The 22,526-nt window shown below is 38.8% G+C and overlaps 1 protein-coding gene across 1 annotated transcript in view; it reads right to left on the bottom strand.

Annotated features, from left to right (window-relative positions):
- Window positions 1–22,526, bottom strand: part of BLMH (bleomycin hydrolase) — a 46,444-nt gene that overhangs the window by 2,724 nt on the left and 21,194 nt on the right. The window contains exons 7-11 of the mRNA XM_060647833.2: window positions 18,986–19,141; window positions 17,941–18,099; window positions 17,759–17,826; window positions 16,299–16,416; window positions 13,519–13,588 (exon numbers count right to left, since the gene is read on the bottom strand). Coding sequence (XP_060503816.1) covers window positions 13,519–13,588; window positions 16,299–16,416; window positions 17,759–17,826; window positions 17,941–18,099; window positions 18,986–19,141 — 571 coding nt within the window. The remainder of the gene's footprint in view (window positions 1–13,518; window positions 13,589–16,298; window positions 16,417–17,758; window positions 17,827–17,940; window positions 18,100–18,985; window positions 19,142–22,526) is intronic.

The following is a 22,526-nucleotide window of genomic DNA, read 5'->3' as shown; positions in this document are numbered from 1 at the left end:
ACATTATCTGACATAAAACCACAACTATTTTGGTGAGGTCACCCTGTGCCCAATTCTCCTCTTCACCTCTGACAGAAGCCAAAGACAGCTCGCTCTGATGTGGCACAGGGTATCTGATCTCGTAAGAAAACACCCCAGAGAAGTGCCCAAGGGCTCCTTCCAAGTCACGTGAGGGAACACATCTTTGTCCGCGGATGCAAGCCTCCTGATCCGGCTCTCTTCTTCTCGGCAGGGGAGACAGGAGAGGGGAACACAGACAAACGCTGTAGCCTGTGCTGTTTCTGGTTTCTGTCTTAATTATATTCTCCAAAGGCCCTGCTTTGCTTGCGTCAGCCAGTCAAGGACCTGGCCCTTACTGTCACCTGCACCACTGCCAGTAAGTTCTATCAACGGACAGATAGTTCTATCAACTGACATCAACTCTCAACTTGGTCAGCTGAAGGGCCAGTACTTGCTGCACACTAAGTAACTGCTTCCTGAGAAATTCATTATCTGCCCTCTCCAAAAGGAATTTTCAGTGGGCATGGAGACCAGACTACTGAATACCACACCATTTGAGACACCAGTCATCCTCCTGCCCCCACATAATGCAGGCTAAATCAATCCCTAGCATAGCTCTGGACAGTGAGGCAGGTGAAGGACAGGGGCAGATTCATGTAATAAAGTTCTGTGTCCTTATGACAATACTATCATCACACAATCAAATGAGTCTTCAAAGAATGCACAGAGAAAATGGACAATAAGTACATCTACACTATCTTGTTCCAAAAGCAGATCAGATTAAGTCCTCACAAATTAAAACTCCTATCAATTGCAATCCACCCTTAGGACCTGCCTGATTAGTCTCTCTCTTCAGGATATGAGTTCTCTGGGGGCCTACAAAAACCTCACAGTCTAGGTGGCCTCCAAGTAATTGCACCCTGAGTAGATAATGAACTTGGGGCTGCTCTAACTGTTGTATACTGTGTGTCTTGGGAGTTTGAGATTAGGATCAGTATGTCTGAAACCCAAGTGAGTGCTGTGTAAGGAAGCAGCAAAGTACCCATTCAGGCAGGTTTAAAGTGGCCATTTTGACTTGAACAAAGTTGCAGCTTCTAGCCCTTAAGCACTTCGGTAACTAGAACAGGCGTTCCCCAGGGAAAACGGAACAGAAAAATCTGCAACAAGGATCCCAAGGTTATATTTTGGGAAACAGGTAAATAGATAAAGTCAGCTTTAGGAACGAAGGTGAAATTAAATTTTGCTTAAACTTTAAAGTGGTTGTTTATATGCAGTGAGAAAGAAATAAGTTAGTCCCTCAAAAAAACTGGCAATGTTTCTGTATTTGTTAAGAAAAAGGGTAGTGTTGGTCTGTAAAGAGAAAAACCGTGTCTGTTGATACAGCTCTAGACGGATTAGGCCAGATTCACTCAGAAACAGAAAAGGTGTGAATAGGTTAGTTTAAGGGAAAGAAGATCTTTACCTGAGAAAACAGTTTTCTGAAATTCTACCAGAAATCTAACATTTAACCTCTCAGACTTAAGGGGATAAATACACCATCATTCATGATTAGGTCAATTTTCTATCTTGTGCTGTCTTTGGTCTACGAGGTACTTCACCTCACTAACAAATGATTTGTGGTTAACATGGGGTGGGTTTTTTAGGGCTATTTTTGAAAAGAATGTGACAAAATCAAGTTTCTGTTCTGCTCTGATGGATGTGTCTGGCAGCATGGACCTAAGGAGGCTGGACTGTCAAGGCCTCATTAAATCACTGCCAATCTTTCACCTGATGGTGATAATGCAAGGTTGAAGAAAGCCTCCGAGAAAGGAAAGCAAAACCTCACTGGCATTGTTCTATTTCCAACTTCCTAATAAATAGTGAGAAACAGCTTCATGGAACATAGCCAGTCATTTAAAATGAAGTTGCAAAGGCTATGTAGCAACATGGGAAATATTTAAGTGATAAAAGTAAAGTATATTAAAAATGATATACCCTATATAATTACAACCATGTTACAAATCCAGATACACAGGTGAAAAAAACTTACAAAAAATAACAAAATAATTTTATACAACAGGGTAGGTGATTTTCCTATCAAAATTTCTGAATTCTTATATTGGTTTTTGACTTCAAATACTAAAGATTACCCAAATAATTAACGCATATTAGAACAGATTTTGGAAGCATGGGAGGAGGAGGAACAACACAAGGAGGAAGAGGAAGAGGTGGATGAGGAGAAGAAGAGAATAAATTTAAAAACAGCCTACAATCCCACCACCTTGGGATAAGCCCTGTCCACATTTCACATATAGCCTTTGATAGTTACTGCGGGTAGACTCTATACATTTAATAAAATGAGACATCATACACACTCTTTTATTACAAAGTACCACACAAGCTGTTTTCCAATGCATCTCTTTCCATATTGATTAATAAAAAATACATCTATCTACACCATAGTTTTTAAGCGCTGAATTTGTATGAGTAAACCAATTATGACCAATCCCCTACTGTTGAAGTCTGGATTGTGTTTTCATGCTTAGAAACAACATTGCTATAAATATTTTTGCAACTAAATCTTTGTACGCATCCTTAATTATTTAATTTTCTTATGTGTGTTTGCTTGCTATTTACAGTTTTCTTTTGTAAAGTGCCTGTCTGGCACCTCTGCCTATTTCACCTGGTGTGTTTGCCTTTTTCGTAGTGATCAGTAATAGCACACTATATATTTATATATTATAATGGTGGCATACATTTTTTCCCATCATATAATTTTCACTCTAATTTAGTCTAGGATGCTTTCTAGTCAACTAAAACTTTTTATTTTCATGAAATCAAATTTATTAATCTTTTCCTTTATGATTTCTAACTTTGGTGCTATGCTTAATAAACATTTTTCTACTATTATAATAAAAAATAAGAGAAAAAAAGAACGATGAATGGTAAGAAAACATTATAAGCATAGTCTAAATGAAAACCCACCACTCGCTTAAGGCCTTGGCACAGTCTAGTCTCCAATTAGGAACATATACAATTTCAACAGATAATTACATGGTGATAATCTGTCAACCACTTTTGTTGGGTACCCACTGTATAAAGCCGTCGTAATACCTTACATTTCTATTGAGTGTGTTGCAAATGTGCAAAATGACACAATCCCTTGAAATGGAATTTGGCAATATCTAGACAAATTTCAAATGCATTCACCGCCTTCACTAATGCCATTTCTGGGACTTTATCCCACAGACACACAATACTTGCATGAACATAGTATGTATTTATGCACGATAACTAATACTTTTTTAGCACTTACTATATGCCAAGCACTGCTCTAAGCATTGTGCATATACTAACTCACTGCAATACTGTTTGTAATAGCAAAAAAACTGGAAGTACCCCAAGTTCCACTAGTAAGGGAACTGATTGAATAAACTATGGTACATTCAGACAATGGAAAATAATGAAGCTGTCTCGATATGGAAACATACTGATATGAAATGCCTCCAAGACATGCTGTTTAGAGGAGTGAGAGCAAGAGGCAGAGCAGGGTAATACAGTGTGTTACCTCTGCTGCACTAAACCACACTGCAAACATACAACGAAACTAACAGAAATGGTAACCTGAAAGAAGGGAAGGGGAAGGGAGTGGAGAGTGACAGAAATGGAAAAAAAGCCTTCTCTTTATATGCTTTCTGGTAATTTGATTTTGGAACAATGTGATTTTATCATTTGTCAAAAGAATTACACTTTCAAAAGCAAAACGAAACAAAGGCATATGCATAAATCTGTAGGAAGCTTCACTTCACAATGCAGTTTCACATCCACTGCCCTTGTTTTGATTTTAATCCTAAAACAATGCTACAAGGCAGGAAGGGTTGGTATGAATTGTCTAAAGTCCTGTAGCCAGTAAGTAAAGCCCGCATTCAAACCTCCGTCTTCAAATTCAGAGTCTTTTCCATGAGGTTCAGCTTCCTTCTAGAGAGTGCTCAGAGGCCAGGTAGTTATGGCTTAGGCAATAAATAACAGCACGTAATCTAGTTCAGGCAACTGAACTTCACCTGCTCACACATTCCACATCAGCAGTCATGTGCCCAGTTTTTGTGAGGTTTGCTTATAAGGTATTTTGTATCTTTAAATCAGAGATGCCATGTGTTCCCAGGGCATGCATTGAGAAGACAGAGAACAGGTTGGGGTGGATGTTTCAAAAACAAAAGAGAGAGAGAGAGAGAAAGAAAGGGAACCGCAAGTGCCATTTATGAGACAAACATTGGACACTGATATGAGAAGAGGCTTCTTTTCCCTCCAGAGTTAACACAAAAGTTTGGCTATACGGTGAGTTTGGCTATTCAATTTCCTGAACCTTTCACTGATAAGAGAAAGGATACTCTTATAGCTTGGTATTACCTGTGGCTTTTTTTTTTTTTTTTTCCTTTCCAGAAACAAAAGCTAGAGAGCTTACAGAGTGAAAAATATGGTAGGGAAAGAGGGCTGTTTTGGCTTGTGGGTTGTGTTTCTTTAAACCATCAAATCACAACCAAATTTAGTTATAGCAGAAGCACAGGCTACTAAAGAAGTGTCCTCTGCTAAGGAGTCCAGAAGAAGCCTGTCTACCTCAGGGCTGAGGAGAAATGGCAACGTACCAACCAGTCTGATTTCTCCTTTTCCTGGACCCGTGAGCACGACCCAGGCGAGCCTGAGAACACACACAATTCTGCCAGATCTTGAACGATGGACAGGAGAGGCAAGTACAGATTTAGGTATCATCCAAGGGTCTATTTTCTCACTGAAACTCAATGACTTCTCTCTGACCCCAAAACTATCATGACTCCTGTTTCAGGCAAAGCTTGCTTTTCAATCTCGAAAGCTCACACTATTTCTTGGCCTCATTCCTCAGATGTGCTGAAGCACGCTCCACATGCCAAGACCCCTCCTCAGCTATCCTTTCTCTGGCTGGCCTCCCACTTCCTTCCCAAAAAAAGTCGCAACCCTAACACCTTTCTTCAGACTCCACTCACCCTTGAAGACTCACTAAGGAGCCTTCACAGCTCAGTCACTCACCAGCCACCTTACAGTTTACCCCTAGAGTATGCTGCACTTCATCCCTATAATTAAAAACTACATGTGCGGCAAGATTTACAACCTCAATCGTCCCAGCTTCAATCCTCCTGCCCTCTCACTGCACCTAGCATTTGAAGGGATTAGTCCTGCTGCTGATGTGGCAGAACAGCATCCCCATCCCTCGTACAGTTTCCAAAACCTGCCTAAAGGCCTTTTCCCTGGACGCATCTTCTGACTGCTCTGCCGCAGCACGATTTACCACCACGTTCTCCCGGATGCCATCTAGTCCCTTGACTCCTTGCTAACCCCTCACCCACCTCAGCTTCAGTGTCTTCCTCCTGTCTCCCCTTTGTGGGGGCCCTCCCCAGTTCCCATTTCTCCGTCATCTGCCCCTCTTGGAGAAATCATCTCCTTTTCCTTTTCTGGGTCTACTTATCCTATTATCTTACAGTCTGAGGAGCACACCGTGAGTGCCGCTTCTGTCACATCATGGCCCTCTTCAAATCCCCTTCCTGCATCCCTGATGAAGAAGTATAAATTCCTTGGTGGGCCAGACATTCACTCCACCGTGGTCTGAGCACGGTTCCCTGCACCCCATCAATAAATGTGAGGTGATGCTCCTGCTAATGGTTTTTTTCCACAGCACTAGGTTTATTCACCTCCACTGCTTTCTCTCACGAAACTAAGCCCACAAGATGAGTTACTCATCCGGTAAACTGATGATGTAGCACGATGGTTGCACTACAGTCCTGAATTCTTAAGAGGTCTGAAACTGGAAGCGAGGGCAGGTTAAACAGCTCTCCTCTAGAAGAGAAAGTTTAAGGGGCCTTCTTCTTGTTCTGCCTTCATTTGTCCATAGGTAATAGTAGCGACAGTCACAATGACAGCTAATATTCCGAACACTTCTTATATGCCTGGTACAGTTGTCGCGACAACCCGAGGCAGGTATGGTTATTATCCCTACTTTATAGATGAGAAGCATAAGGCTTAGGTAGGATAAATACCATGACCAAGGTTATACCGCCAATAGGTGGGACTGCCAGGACCTGGGCGGTCTGGCTCTGGGTTCTGTGCTTCACCTTTATCCTTCTGAAACTAATGCAAATACACCTTGGAGACGATCAGGTGAAAACAGTAGAAAGCAAACACATGGCACAAAACTCTACGATGAATATGAGGATATTTGTCCCTGAAACTTATGCCTGGTTACAGGTCAAGAGGAGCCCAAACTGTCCCATAGTTTGTCCCCTCTCACAAATGGTAGCCCTTCTTAGTCATACACTTTGATAAGGAAGCAGCGGTCAATCCGAGATCACAAGCTTCCTTTGTTTCACTCACTCACATGTACTATTTTTTAGCCCAAGTCATGCAGCCTCTTTGGTTAATAAAGATAGAGGATGAGAAGTCCCTTTGAAAGAACTCTGATACTTGGTAACAGCAGCACTTTTCCCAAGCTAGAAGAGACATGAAAACATTGCAGTGCAATAACAAATTTGTATCTTGCCCCCTTCCAGAAAGTCAGAAGCCTCTGTTTTTAGCTCATATAATTTTCTCGTTTCAGTATATTCAGCTCAATATTATCTATAATTTACATTACTTGTGCCAGAAATACAAAACTGAATTTCAAATAGGTCTGCAAATAACAGGTTATCTTTTATAGGTAATAAACATTTTTAGGAAGCTGCCTCTGTCAAACTAAGAAATCTGAGTCCGAATTCTATCTCTGACACAGTGCAATCCAAGTAAATCAAAACCTCTCAACAAGTTTCAGTTTTTTCACATAAAACATGGGCATAATCACCCATACTCCTATCCTGAGTTACTCTACCTTGATACCAGGAGGAAAAATAAATACAAACGCATCAGCAAATTTTGAATTCTTATGAAGCAAGATGCTATGAGCTATATATACTGAGTACCTCTGACAGAAATACAGAATACCCATTAAACTCTTCAGAGTTATGTAATAGCATACAGTTTGAAAAATGCTTTCATACATTATTTCATTTGATGGGTATATACAAACTGTAGGACATCATAAGGAAATAGAAATTACATGTTACTGATAGAGGAATGTGAAACCATAAGGACTTAAATTACTTTCCAGGATCTACAATCAAGAAAGTAGTCACTGTCTCTCCTGGTTCCACAATATGATATTAGATGAAGGATATGAGGACTTTTTTTTGCCTAGCTTTGGACATACTGTCTCCAAAATCATATGGGATAGTTTGGCTGGTGAGGCTGGTTTTCCAGAAGTAGGAGAAGTCCAGATATAATCTGAATCAGCCACATAAATTTCTTTCTAGAGTAATCTCTAATATGCCGAAGTCTCTTTAATTGAAATCACCAAGAGACTCTCTTTTAGGAGAAAGTCTGAAAATTCCATTAAAATGAAATCAGGAACAGAGAGGCTACTTGTAAGAAAAGATGAAGAATATAGGTTAAAAACAAATTCAAATGTTCATGTATCTGAAAGGCACAACAGGAATTTGAAAAATGAAAAACTAAAAAAAAAAAAAAAAAAAAAAAAAAAGAGGTTAGAGTGGGAGAGAGCCAAAGCATAAGAGACTGTTAAAAACTGAGAACAAACTGAGGGTTGATGGGGGGTGGGAGGGAGGGGAGGGTGGGTGATGGGTATTGAGGAGGGCACCTTTTGGGATAAGCACTGGGTGTTGTATGGAAACCAATCTGACAATAAATTTCATATATTAAAAAAAAAGAAAAACTAATCTTGGTTCAAAATGAAAACTAGGAGAGACAAAATTTAAAAAAAAAATTTTTTTTTAACGTTTATTTATTATTGAGAGACAAAGAGAGACAGAGCATGACCATGGGAGGGGCAGAGAGAGGGGGAGAACCAGAATCCAAAGCAGGCTCCAGGCTCCGAGCTGTCACCACAGAGCCCAATGAGGGGCTCAAGCCCACAAACTGATATTATGACCTGAGCCAAAGTCAGACGCTTAACCGACTGAGCCACCCAGGCGCCTGAGGAGAGACAAAATTTTTAAAAGAAATATTTTCTTTCAGTGACCACTGCAGGATGAAAATAATATTCTCCCTACCCTCACTTAAAGACTGTGTTATTGGGGCGCCTGGGTGGCGCAGTCGGTTAAGCGTCCGACTTCAGCCAGGTCACGATCTCGCGGTCCGTGAGTTCGAGCCCCGCGTCAGGCTCTGGGCTGATGGCTCGGAGCCTGGAGCCTGTTTCCGATTCTGTGTCTCCCTCTCTCTCTCTGCCCCTCCCCCGTTCATGCTCTGTCTCTCTCTGTCCCAAAAATAAATAAAAAACGTTGAAAAAAAAAATTTAAAAAAAAAAAAAAAAAGACTGTGTTATTTAGTATATTGAGAAACTAAATAAGAACCATGTTATGACAACTCCATGTTCAGAGCTCTGCTGTATCAGATTTTAAAACTAGAATACCATTTCATGACTAAGTGAACGCATTGGAGAAGTAAAGTTCCATAATAAGACTGGCTCATTAGGAGGAACATCCAAGAATTCAATTTATTGATGATCAGAAACACCTTGTTATATGCATGACAGAATGCCAATAATTATTGAAGCTGGGTGATGGGCACGTGGAAGTTCCTTAGTACTATTCTGTTTACTTTATATGTGCTTAAAAGTATCCATGATAAAAAAATAAGAAAAAGAAACAAACACACACATTATAAAGCAGCATGGACAAAATAATTCTGGGAAATTTGGGATATTTACATAGTTTTTTACTTGCTCAACTCACAACGTGCTAAATTTGAACATAAAACTTCACAAGATACCCCACCCTGCTCCCTTATTATTCACATTCCCAGCCATAAATGGTGCTCTAGGAGCCCAGTTTCCTGACATCAGCCATTTACACGATGTCTCCAATCCTTTATGGTTTTATATGTTCCCTCAACCACTAGTTTCCGATCACCAAAGATCATGAATTGTTCTGTTGTTCTGTTATTCCATGAGTGGAATAGAAGCTACAAGAACAGAGAAACTGAGAGGAAGTAGAGTTCAGTGGTTAAGAAAACTGGCTCTAGTGTCAGACTTTCTGGGTATAATTCTGGTTCTATCACTTATTATCTAGATGACCTGCAGCTTATTTTGGCTTGAAGAGTGTCCTCTTTTCAAGTGATTTTCTGACTAAGAGAAACACCAAAGGTTATTTCCTCTATTTTAAATTCTTAAATACTTTACAAACCATTTTACTCTAATAAGTCTACCAACTTCTCCAAATGGTAGGCAGTGTAACAAGTCCCAAGGTCTGTTCCCTTATCCAGTTGTGAAATTCATTTCTTTTTCTTTTTTTTAAGATTTTAATTTTTTTAAGTAAACGCTACACTCAACGTGGGGCTTGAACTCACAACCTTAAGATCAAGAGTCACATGTTCTACCGACTGAGCCAGCTAGGCACGCCCCCGCCTTTTCTGATACGATCCATAAACGTACAAAACACACAGCTAAGTATTTTAAGAAGCAGGTGCAAAAAGAAAGCCTTGTTGGTAATACAACATGTTAGATATGCATCCAATTTTCAGTCCAGCTGACTAAGAATACTGGAATTCACCAACATGAAGTAACCCAATGGGCCCAGTAAGACAAGAATGAATTTCTCTTTTTATATCTCTTGTGGTCAGAAAGTACTTTTGTTCACTTGGGGAAACAGGACCGATGGGGAAGACCAAAGCCAGGACTGAGGAGAGGGCAAGGGCAGCATGCCTAAGTATCTCTGCTCTGTTTACATCTGGCTTGTATTATCAACACTGCTTTTTCAGAAACCATCAGTCTTAACAGGCAGAAATCCCAAAGAGAATAGTAACAAACTGTTAACAATGTTATCTACAGAAACAAAATCCCAGCATTGCTGTTTAAGGCTGTCATGTCTCCAGAGGGAGCACAAACAGAGCTTCTGCTTCACACATGCCAGCCAATGCCCACCAGGATGCCAGATAGGAGGGCCTCACTGGGGTAAACACATATTGCCAGCATAACAACATACTATACACACTCTCCTAAGGTCAGGCCAAGTATGCTAATGAAGTTAGATTTATGTTTTCTTTCCTTCCTTCCTGTTAAGTAAAAAACAACATCACTAAGAAACACATGAAAATAATTTATTTATTTTGGCTTTGAATGAACTATTCCTTATTCCCCACTCCTCAATTTCTTAGCTTTTAGTTCTCCACTGAAATGCTTTGCTCTGCATAATCTCAGGCATTTTAGTTATTCAAGAACAACAACAAAAAAGTTAGTTTAATCTTAACTAGATAGCTGAAGATTTCACCAAGGATTACAGGCAGATCACAAGGATCAAGACCTCAGTTCTCTCAACATAATGGAATAAGTTAGCAAAAATAAAACTTTTGAGTAAGTAAAGAGGTATAGTTGAATGGGAGAAAAAATAATAGTGGCCCAGAATCCTCGTTAAGAGTATTTAGGTCCAAAGTAATAAAGGCAATAACTCACACTACACAGAAGAAAGCACTTGTCTGACTTTATGTGTTTATTCTCTCTTAAATGGATACTACCATGTAGTGTAAACCCTGAGAGGTTTGTTGTTGTTGTTGTTGTTGTTGTTGTTGTTGTTGTTTTGTAATGCAAGTGCCTGACTTAGGCTTTGATTGCAATGGCATCCACTGCCAAGATGTTTATCTCAAATAAACACATTGTCAGCCACGTGACTAGAGAAAGAGCCAGGCCACCTCCCCCAACTGAGGCTCCTTTGTTTTAGAAATCCTAGTTGATTTCAATAACTGACCATTTAGGCCACTTGCTTCTTCTCTTCCCACACTTTAAGTTCCTGCTCTTATGTTTTAAATTCACCAATAAACAGTGAGCCTGCAAAACCCTAGTTTCCCATCCTCAATTCTATTTAAAGCAGAACCTCAGGCATGTGCATGCTCTCTGTCTACCTGTGACCTCAATGTCTGGCCCCACGTGAGCTGTGTAATTTCCAGGTTCTGTAAGCAATAAACTTTTACTTTTTCAAAGTTTCCTGATGGTTACCACTTAAGGGTATCCTGTAATCATAGTAAAAACCACAAGGGCGGTCAAGCCACGACACCGGCTATGGACAGGCTGAGACCAACAAAAAACACTACTATCTATAAATTGAGTGACTGTGACAGATGGAAAAATATCACAGAAGCAAGCCAACAGGTCCAGGCTCATCTAAACAAACCGTAACTTGAGTCCACTTCCTAGACACTAACCATTATGGACACAAGCCCAATTACAAGGGACCAAATTAGACCAAAAATGAAACAGAAGCTACAGAGGTCCATCTGGAGCAGTATCTTATGTTGTAAAATGTTACAAATATCAAATCCTTCCAAATTAAGACAAGCTATTCCTCTGCATCCATTTCTTAACTACTACCAATTTGCAGATGTAACTGAATTATGAGTGTCCGTTACTTTCTGCTAGGTTTGTTCAGGTTTCTACTCCTCTCCATCTGATCCCTATGTGTGTTTGTCTTAAAACAAAATTCATCATATAAGGAATCACCAATTTTAAAATATGCTGCACTTGGGGGGGTACCCAGGTGGCTCAGTCGGTTAAGCGTCTAATTTTTGATTTTGGCTCAGGTCATGATCTTGCGGTTCATGGGTTTGAGCTCCGCATTGGGCTCTGCGCTCATGCTGATGGTATGGAGACTGCTTGGGATTCTGTCTCCCTCTCTCTCTGCCCCTCCTCTAATATGCATGCTCTCTCTCTCTCTCTCAAAAATAAACACTGAAATATATTATACTTTAATTCACACCAGTTAATTTAATTAATAAGTGCCCACAATCACAGAATAACAGCAGGGAGATATGCAACTATCTGATGATGAACTGCACTAACAGCCCTGGTATTTGTTTACATATAAACACCGAGCTGCTGAGTTTCACAGCAGATCCTGGGGATGGTTAGTCAAAATCTACCAATGATCCTATCACGGGGAGATGAAAAGACTTGGAAAGACAAATTAAATGGCTTCCAGGTTTTGGCTGTCATGTATGGGCCCGTGCTGCTGAATCACAGCACACTCAAGTTTAAAACTCAGGTTAACAGACTCTTCTAAGACAGTAGTTTGAAAATATAAATGACTGACGCCCCATCTGCTCACTTCCAAACCTCCACACCCTTTCTTCTCCATCTTTTACCTTTGGAAATCCTACGGCTCTGAAAAACATAGCTGGGAAATCACTATCTAAACATACAGGGAGGCAACAGGCAAAGAGCTGCTGAGATCTCTATTTTCTTTTTCAATAAGGATGTTTCTGGCTGATTCCTGATTGGTGGGATGTATGCTGAAGTTTGATTCTAAGTGTTTGGGTATCTACTGGATTTCCTACCTACTTCTTCTCAGTCTCCTAACTGGTCTAGTAAGCTGTGGTTATGATGTTTTTCCTAACCAGAATCCACTGACTAATGTTAAGAATATGGGCTGTGGGGGGGGCGCCTGGGTGGCTCAGTCGGTTAGACATCCGACTTCAGCCCAGGTCACGATCTTGCGGTCTGTGAGTTTGAGCCCCGCGTCGGGCTCTGGGCTGACGGCTCAGAGCCTGGAGCCTGCTTCTGATTCTGTGTCTCCCTCTCTCTCTGCCCCTCCCCTGTTCATGCTCTGTCTCTCTCTGTCTCAAAAATAAATAAACGTTAAAAAAAAAATTTTTTTTTAAAAAGAATATGGGCTGTGGGAAAGAGTGGCTACAAAATGCCACCAGCACACACGTACAATACTTTATGGTGGTTGCCACTTTGGGTTTGAAACCCTAAATATTAAAGCATAAAAACACCTTAGAAGGCTTTGATTTACTATGAAAAACTGTCTTGAAATATATGGTCTCAAAAATTTGCAAGGATATACCCTAAACTGTTAGTCAATGGTGATCTCTGGCTGATATCACTATTAGAAATTTTTATTTTCTTCATTTTGCTTATATATCTATTTATTTTTCTCCAACTCATATTACCTATTACCTGTTAGCTTTTAGCCTAATTACTATAATGTCCTTATGACTTCTGCCTGGGTTTTGATTTGTCAGAATAGAGCAGTTCTAAACGGTAACCAGAGAGCTCCTCTGCTCTTTGGACTTCTAAGGACTCTCCAATAAATGCCTAAAGTTTCTTGCCAATCCTATTCTCCCACTCAGAAGGCTTTAACTTTCTAGAGAGCGCAGTAGGTGAAAATACACCAAATAGCATTTGGTCATTGGTCAAGTGATTCTGGTACAAGATCTAGAAGGGTCAGCATGGTTTAGAATGAATGCTAGCACATATTGGTGTCAGAGATAAACTGTGGGTTCTGGCACACCATGCTGGTCACAGGGATCGTGGGGGCACACCAGATCCTTAGATTTTCCATAGAATAATCTAGCTAATAGACTAATTACTGAAAAATACTCCACACTAGTGCAGCTTTTTACTCATATGTCTTAGGAGGCAGAGTAGCACCGACTCCAGTCAACCCCGAGTTAGTATTATCAGATTAAGCTCACCTTTGTGGCCATGATCTTCACCCCATGAATTCTCCACTCTCCATTTCACAAATGTACCATCCTGATCATCCTGCAAAAAAGTGGATAACAGTGTATGGTCTGAAACTAGATCCCTCCTGCTGAGGTGTCACATAATTTTAGCTCTTCTTCAGCCACTTAGAAGAAACAGCCTTCTCTATACAGCCATGATCTACATGACCAGGGCCAAATATTCTCTACTATAACTAAAGGGATACTCTAATAGAAATGGGGTTTAACTCTCGAGGTAAAAATGCAAGAAATCTAATAAATACTATTTTCTCCATTACACTGTAGTCTATACTAAAAATAAGCATAATAAAATGCTCCTTGGCTGAAAATACAAAATATTAAATTACTAAAAGTGGTGAATACCATCTGAAGACGGGGACCCTTGCTTTTAATCAATTAGCATTCTTTGTAAAGGCTTCCCACTATATTGATTATAGAAATGATTCTAAGACCTAGTCAGAGTTTTAAAAAGAAAACAAATATATTTTCATCATACAGCCTAATTTTCTCCTTAGGGGAACCAAGTAATGATACTCTCCAAATGTGCACTTTTACTGATTCAGTTACACAAGTACTGAATTTAATACAATACAGATTGAATGGCAAAGCAAAAGGACTATTTTCATAAAACAAAATCCAGATGGTTCTACCGTTCTCCCTCCTCTATCTTCATTAATAAAATAAACTCAATTATAATCTTCTTAAAGGAACAATGACACTTACCATGATAACCTTCATTTATAACCTTTACTATAGTGACACAGAAAGGGACAAGAGGAAGGCTCCATTTGGGAAAAGACTTTATTCTTTTATGTTTACCCAGGGCATTTGCTGATGTCAAAACAACTTAAATCTTTGTAGCATGAGAAGAAGAGTTGGCTACTGCATTATCTCCTAATGATTTCATCTGTCAACTCCCACTTGCATATAACTGCATGAGTCTCAGCTACATGGGATTTGACTCTACTCTTGGCAGTTTTCTTAGATCTCAGTAATTTTCAGTCTCAGAAATAGCCAAAAATCAAATCAACAAGTTTCAAACACCCTTATCTGTATTACCCCTGCATCGCAGCCCTAGGTACCTTCAAAACCACATAATTAAACTCTACATTCTGGGGCTCGCCTATTAGATGTGTGTTCTGGTTTTCTACCCCCCTCACTGTAGAATATATTTATTTTCCTTTTAAATATCTGTATTAGATCTGTTAGAATCTGTATTACCTAGGGTCATTTATTACAATGAGTCTGCAAATGTCTCCTCTCCTTTCCTTTGCCAATGAATTCCTGCATGGCCTACATACAGCTGTTCTCTATGTCATCTACAAATATAGAATAATACCTGGACCTCCCTCATAGGGATTCCAAGAAATCAGCAACAAGAAAGATATCCCAGAGTGTAGCTACTAGCGCTTATTTTTGTATAACCGTTCAAATGCAGTGCAAACTAGTTTTGGCAGTCAAACCCCAAATTGGAAGGAAGAGAGAAATCTCAATATAAAATTCCAGTTATGATAATATAAATTCTGCTTTATACTATTAGCACATAAAGTGGCTCCATTTCCCTGAGGAAAAAATGACATCTTAATAAACCATACCAATCAAAGAATGGAAGTTCCACAGAAAATGACATAGTATGTATGATTTTTATTTCTGAGTAAGTATGTATGATTCTTAGTTCTGAAAAACAGGAATATCACACAGATGGAAACTGATAAAAAGCTGAACCTCTCCTGGAAATTACAGGCTTTTCATTTATTTTTGTCCTTTAATAATCCTCTAAAAAATTTAAAAATTTAATTTAAGGAGCTTCACGAAATCCACCTTTATTTATAAATCCACTAAATTTTACAATATAGCAGTCCAAACATACAAATATGAACTCAATATTTTATTCTAAGTATTTTAGTATTTTATTTAATTTTGTATTTCATTCTATTTTTTATAGTATTTTATGAAAAGTTCCTTCTAATGTTTTGCTTCTAATGTCAAGGTAGTTATTCTGTGACTTTCCAGTGATTTGGCTACAAAAAGAACATTTCTGCTATGATGGTAAAGAATTAAAGTAGTTTGAAGCCTTTTTTTCCTTTGATCACTAGCACAGGAGTAAAATATACACTTTACAGCCTAGAAATGGGTGAGCTTATTTGTGAAAGATAAAATTTCAGTTACTGTTTCCAACACTGTGTCCTAGAAATAGTGACACTACTTTTCACAGTATTTCATAGGAAATTCTAAATACTTTATATTTACATTTTCCTGAATAGCTGTGCATAAATCCAATAATGGGCACAAAATCCTCAAATTACTGTTCCTGAAATTTTACTGCAGAAGAATCTGAATGACAAATGAAAAGAAGGTAAGTCTAAAAACATAAGTCATCAAGATATGAACATAATTTAATTCCTTATAAATAGAAGTTATTTTATTTATAAGTTAATTCCTTATAAATAGAAGTTATCTTCTCCCCCAGGTTCTCTTGCTGATTTCTCTTCACACCAAGAACTTCCAAAGTCACAAAAAAGCTGTTCCTTCCCTACTCTCTTTGACCCAAATTCTGCTCCTCATGGAAAGTTCCTATTTTTATTACCTCTGAGCAGGCAGCCAAACCCCAAGTGACGCGAGTACAATGTTTTACTTGGAAGTTAACTTTTAACAGAAATCACATGAATGAAGCTCTCTTGGATAACAGTCTACAGGAGAATGTAGGTCCATCTGTGCAAACACTGCAGTAGGCATGCTGAGGGTCATACCTTCTCTGAGACAGCAGTGAAGGTCATGGCGTGGGTCATAAGTGACTCACCAAAAGTCAACCTCTCAGCTTTATTCATGTTCTTCAAGGAGACACCAAACACTAACTCATGATCATAGCTGTAAAAAGAATGGTAGTACAGAATAAAGACAGTACAATCAAGGGGGAAGACCGGCTTTGGGATTTAAAGGAATACAGAAGAAACTGAAGGGGCTCAACAGTTCCAAATAAATATGGGCTGTAGCATTTCAGAGAATACACATGCAGAATTTAGTCTCTCGATGGGATTCCATTCTCTATGTGTCACAAGAGTACTGAGAAAAATATGAAGTAAACATATTACTTCAATATGGTGATATTAAAATATGAAGTAATTAAACATATTACTTCAATATGTTGATATAAACATTCCCCATATCAAAAAGCTGACAAGATGAGTTTGTAATGGTCATTTTGGCAAGAAAAACTGTAAAAAAGCCTTTTTTTTTTTTAAGTGTTTGTTTATATTTGAGAGAGTGCGAGCAGGGGAGGGGCAGAGAGAGAGGGAGTCAGAGGATCCGAAGTGGGCTCAGCGCTGACAGCAGAGAGCCAGATGCGGGACTCAAACCCACAAACCAGGAGATCATGAACCTGAGCATAAGTCAGATGCTCAACCAATTGAGCCACCCAGGAGCCCCGCCCCACCAAGAAGAAACAAAAAAACAAACTTTTGAAGTAACTTAAAAAAATAAAAAAGATCTCTTCTGAGCTGAATTCATTCAGTTTCTGAATTCATTTAGATCACTGTTGATGGTGAAATTTAAATAAACAATGTCAAAAATATTCAAGAATATTGTCAAAGCTAAAAAAAAAAACATGAATTCTCTCTTTTAGCAGATTTCTTTCCTCTGTTGTTAACTGTCAGCTAATTTCTCAACTTTTTATAAGTAACAATAAGAAAGCATAAAGGGGTGTATTTTATAATAGTCAAGGAATTTTGTATGATTTAGTTAGCAAATGAATCTTCACTGTCATAAACAACCAGGAAAATGCTTTAAAGCATACATGGAAATTAGTCCTACTTGTCATAAAGACAAAATACATAAGGCATCAAAGAGAAGTAGTTAAGGATGAAATAGCGAATAAGAAATCTAAAAAAAACCTTTCATTACATCTTAAATGCACTGAGCAGACTTAAAGAGCAAGTATTTTTAAAAATGCTTTTCTCATATAGGATGGCTTTTCAGGAACATGCAATAATTTCAACTTAGTATGAAGTATGATCTTGACTTCCCAGGTTAGAGCATGTATGTACGTGGAGGTTCTGCTATGAGTCCTCAAACTCTACAAGATGGAAAGAGAGAGATCCACCCTTGACCCTTAATCTTTGGGTGAACCTCAGCTGAGTCATTTCATACCAAGAGTACACTCCAATAGTAACAACCCACAAAGGATTTTTTATTTTAAATTTCTTGTACTCACACATTCATGTCACTGAGGCCCAGCTTGCCACTGAAGTGTTTTCCAACATCGCAGCCAAACCACACAGCCTAGAAATGGAGGAAAGAGGAAAAAAAGAAAGTCAACATAAATCCTATTTTCCTAATACACCAAACAAGTGGAGGTTTTAACCCCAATGTGGAAGACACAGAAACAACACCAACCTCTCCATCTTTGATGGAGGCTGCAACCATCTTCTTCAAGAAGTCAATGGGCTGGTTGTTATATAGAGTTTTTCTCCCGCCAACCATATTGCTTAAGTAGTCCACTGTGTAAACTCTGTTGTACTTGTGCTGGGGCCGAGGGTCATTCACTAAACAAATCTATTGAGATCAATACCACGTTGATTAGAAAACCAGGAATGTGAAACAAGACACACACACCTCTCCTCTAAGTTCATATGTGGGCATCAAACTCATCACCTCTGCCTACAAGAAAAAAACATTACAAATACCTTGTGTTAAATAACAAAGAAACAAAAAGTGAGTCATGTGAGAGAGATTCTTGCAGAATCCAGTAGGGGACACCCTTTGGGAGCTACATCTACTTGTTTTTCCTACTGGCAAGAATTGCCCCAAAACTAATTCTGAAGAACTGTATGCAAGGAGTATCAAGGCAAGATAGAGATGACATCTCTAGAAGATCCTTGCTCTCAAGGTACAAGACAAGCTCAACTCCTGGCAATACAGCAACCAAGCTGGGATTCCACTGATAACGTCATTTGCTTATAAGAGGGTCAAGATACCAACAAAGTAAGAGGCTCTGGTCATCGTGCTAAATTGGTGGAGAAGACATGAAGAGAGCAGAAAAAACTAGGAGAGGACAGTGCTCCCTTCCACGAGAGGGTTCCTAATGAGCCCACAGTACAGAGGTGCTCTGAACCCACAGTGAGAAACACCTAATCTCCTTTTATGGTCTTGCACTTGAGATTGATTCTGGGCCCAAATCATGGAAGCATGTGCGAGTTAAACTGACTGCTGGCCTAAAGTTAGAAAAGTCTCTGAAGAGGAGCTCTGAGGAAAGGTGACAGATCCTGAGATGATCAACTTTATAAGTAAGTACATAAAATATGTCAGAGGAAGGGGGAAAAAAGTGTGTTTAGTGTCTTGTTTGATGATTGCATGTTAACCCAAGAATCTTATGCCCTTCCCTGTAGTCAACAGGTATCTGAAAGTAAATAGCCAGTGGCTGCCAGTGCCTGTCTCCAACCTTATTTTCCATATTGAAGAGTGGCTTGACATGTTCCCTGTAAAACTCCAACGGTGTTATGGGGCCAATCTTCTGATAATTTTTATCTTTGTCTCGATACTCCCAGGTAAATGTCTCTGGTGGATTACCCAAACAAATGCACACCACTCGGAATATCTGGAAGAAAGGAGGACAAATGAGCAATGGCTAGGGAAAAGTGTTACCTCGTCATTTTCTTCAAGCTTGGGAAACACAAGAAATCAGCAGCTTATTCAAGCCAGAAGTTTCACAGGAAATCTAATACTTCCAAAAATTTGAAGGCTGATGTCTAGGACTTGAGATCATTCAACTTGTGAGTTCATAAACACTCTAAACAATACAATTCTGAAATGTTAATAGTTAGTGCTTAGGATTTTCCCTGCAAATTATACTTCTTTAGCCAAGAAACTGCTCACCACTGATACCCAATAAGATCTGGGTTGCTACTCTGGTGATTATATTTTAAGTGACAAATAATGATGTATTTTATAAATGGATTTCCTTCCCTTTAGGCATCTAGGTTTTCCATTGATTATGACAGGGATCTCCACTAACAGAAAAGGCATTAACTTTTCAGTTGGAGCTTGGATAATGCCTATTAAAAGTATTATTAGAACAAAAATAACTTCTAGTGGAAGGTACCATTTTTGGGGTCACGAGACCCTAACATATTTTCTAATGATGTCACACCTTTCAAGTTATCATTATAATCCAAGGATATATTTTGCATTATTTTCATCTTATAAAAAGACAAAAATAGAAGCATAAAGAAATATCTTGTATAAGGTCTGCTCTATCAAATTTGCTATATCTTTTTAAAAATATAACATAATCTCTACCCCACAGTTACCACCCTGATCCAATTTCATCACTTATTATCTGCATTATTTGTACTACACATTTGTATACTCCATTACATTCCAGAGAAATGAATATTTATTGAGTGTGCCTATTTTATGTTAGATACTAGGTATCTGCTAGGCTTTGTTAATTCTCATAACACTCTCTCAAGGTATAATTTCCCCTCTCTTTTTTTTCCCCCAAGAGATTGAGACTCGAAGAAATTAAGATCTACTTAAGGTCACATAGCCAATAAATGCCAGAACCATGGTCTGAATTAAGGTCATACGTTGTTTTTTTTGTTTTGTTTTGTTTTAAAAGCTCTATGGGTACAGGGTTTAAGAAAAGGGAACATTTACTGAATGTCGTGCTGTACTATAGTCTTTGAATATCACATCTCTAAATCTTCTAAACAAAAGTAGTATGTTATTTCCATTTTACAAATAGAGAAACCAATACTCAAGGGAAAACTAATAAGGGAAAACTTCAAGGGAAAACTAACAGAAATCTAATAAATGGCAGAATTAGGATTTGAATTCAGATCTGATTTCAGTGCTGTTTCCAAACCACCACGAATCAAGCATTTGACACTGTAACTTTCTCGGTTTCATAGACTTTGTCTACTCAAAAGACCATAAACTTCTTAAGGATAAGGACCAGGTCATGGATATTTGGTCTCTCCTACAGCATAGCATGTAGCACTATATCTGATCTAGATATAATAGCTGATCTGAACACTGTTCTATTCTCCACATCATTAGAGGATGAGTAATTTTAGAAACATTAGTTTCTTCAAGTCATTTCCCTGTTGAAGATTTCATAATGCTTCCCTATTACCTCCCACAACAAATCTAAATTCCATGACCTTATTTACTATTCTCACTTTTTTTACTGAGACATAACATATATTCAGTAAGTATATAAAGTACACTAATCTGAAATATACAGCTCTATTCAACTTTTTACATACACACATACCAATGTAACTACCATTTATATCAATATACAGAACATTTCCGGGGCTCCAGAAGTTCCCCGGTCCCTTGGCAATCAATAACCCATACCTCCCCCACGGTAAGTACCATTTTGACTTATATAACCATTGATTAATTTTGCCTGTTCTTTAACTTCATATAAATGGAATCAGGGGCGCCTGGGTGGCTTGGTTGGTTGAGTGTCCGACTTCGGCTCAGGTCATGATCTCACGGTCCGTGAGTTCGAGCCCCGCGTCGGGCTCTGTGCTGACAGCTCAGAGCCTGGAGCCTGTTTCAGATTCTGTGTCTCCCTCTCTCTCTGCCCCTCCCCTGTTCATGCTCTCTCTCTGTCTCAAAAATAAAATAAAAAAAAATTAAAAAAAAATTAAAAATAAATAAATAAATGGAATCATACAGCATATTTTCTTTTGCGTCTGATTCTTTTGTTGACATAATGCCTGTGAGATTCACTGGCTGTGCTGTGGGTATTACTAATTTGTTCTTTATTGCTGTATAGTAGTCCACTGTGTAAACATATTATAGTTTATCTACTCTCTTACAATTTGAGACATGTTGCTTTGTTTTATATTATTTGTTTACCGTGATTATAAATTATCCAAGCCAGTTTGTAACACTTCCAAGTCAGTTTGTAATACTTTGGAAAGAACAGTTGGCTCCAAGCAAACTAACAATAGTTACATAAGCTCTAACTTAAAAAAAAATATTTCCAAAGTATAATCTCCAGAGTCTGTGACACTGTATCTTCTTGATAAGAGGCTCTGCTGTTCTGAAATAACATTCCCTGTTCTCAAAGGTACCACTGACAGAGAGCTTTAGATAGCCAAGTCTGCTCTCTGGTGGTCAACCTGGGAATGTCACCTGCTTCTCACAAGACGCACTTGGCATTCAGGACAAAAGAAAAATACTAGTCATCGAACACAAGTCATTATACACAATTGAATAAAGTAAGACTATAACCATATACCTCAGATTATAAGTACATATGAAAAACCGTAATTATCCATTTAGGAAAATATATTTGTGACTTCAATTGAAATTATCCACTCCCCATCCCAGCACTTGCTATCTTTCCTTTATTTTCCTCCATAGCACTAACCTTCTGACATATTACACTTTTTACATATTTTATTCATCTCTATTAGAAAGTAAACTAGGGGCGCCTGGGAGGCTCAGTTGGTTAAGCGTCCGACTTCGGCTCAGGTCACGATCTCGGGATTCGGGAGTTCTAGCCCCATTTCGAGCTCTGTGCTGACAGCTTGGAGCCTAGAGCCTGCTTCAGATTCTGTGTCTCCCTCCCTGTCTCTCTGCCTCTCCCCCGCTCACATTCTGTCTCTCTCTCAAGAATAAATAAACATGAAAAAAAAATTTTTTAAAAAGAAAGTAAACTATGTGAAGGCAAGGATTCCTGTCTGTGTTGTTCACTGTTACATCCCAATGCCTAGACAGTACCAGGGATATGTGTTAAAGAAATACCTACTGAATAAATAATTTGTAAATGTGATTTTAGACTAAACTTAGTATAAGAACCAACCCGATAAAAAGGTGTTAAAGAGAGCCAAGGGAGTGGATTCAGGGAATATGGGCTCTCTAAAACACTAAAATACTGAAGGCAGAGAAATATGGGTCTCAATGACACATGGGAACTGAAAGTGCTTTTTCTCTAACTTCCCAAACTAATAACAAGGTGA

Source organism: Panthera onca, chromosome E1 (genome assembly GCF_046562875.1).
Source record: "Panthera onca isolate mPanOnc1 chromosome E1, mPanOnc1 haplotype 2, whole genome shotgun sequence".
Lineage (NCBI taxonomy): Eukaryota > Metazoa > Chordata > Mammalia > Carnivora > Felidae > Panthera > Panthera onca.
This window is presented reverse-complemented; position numbering and strand designations above follow the sequence as displayed.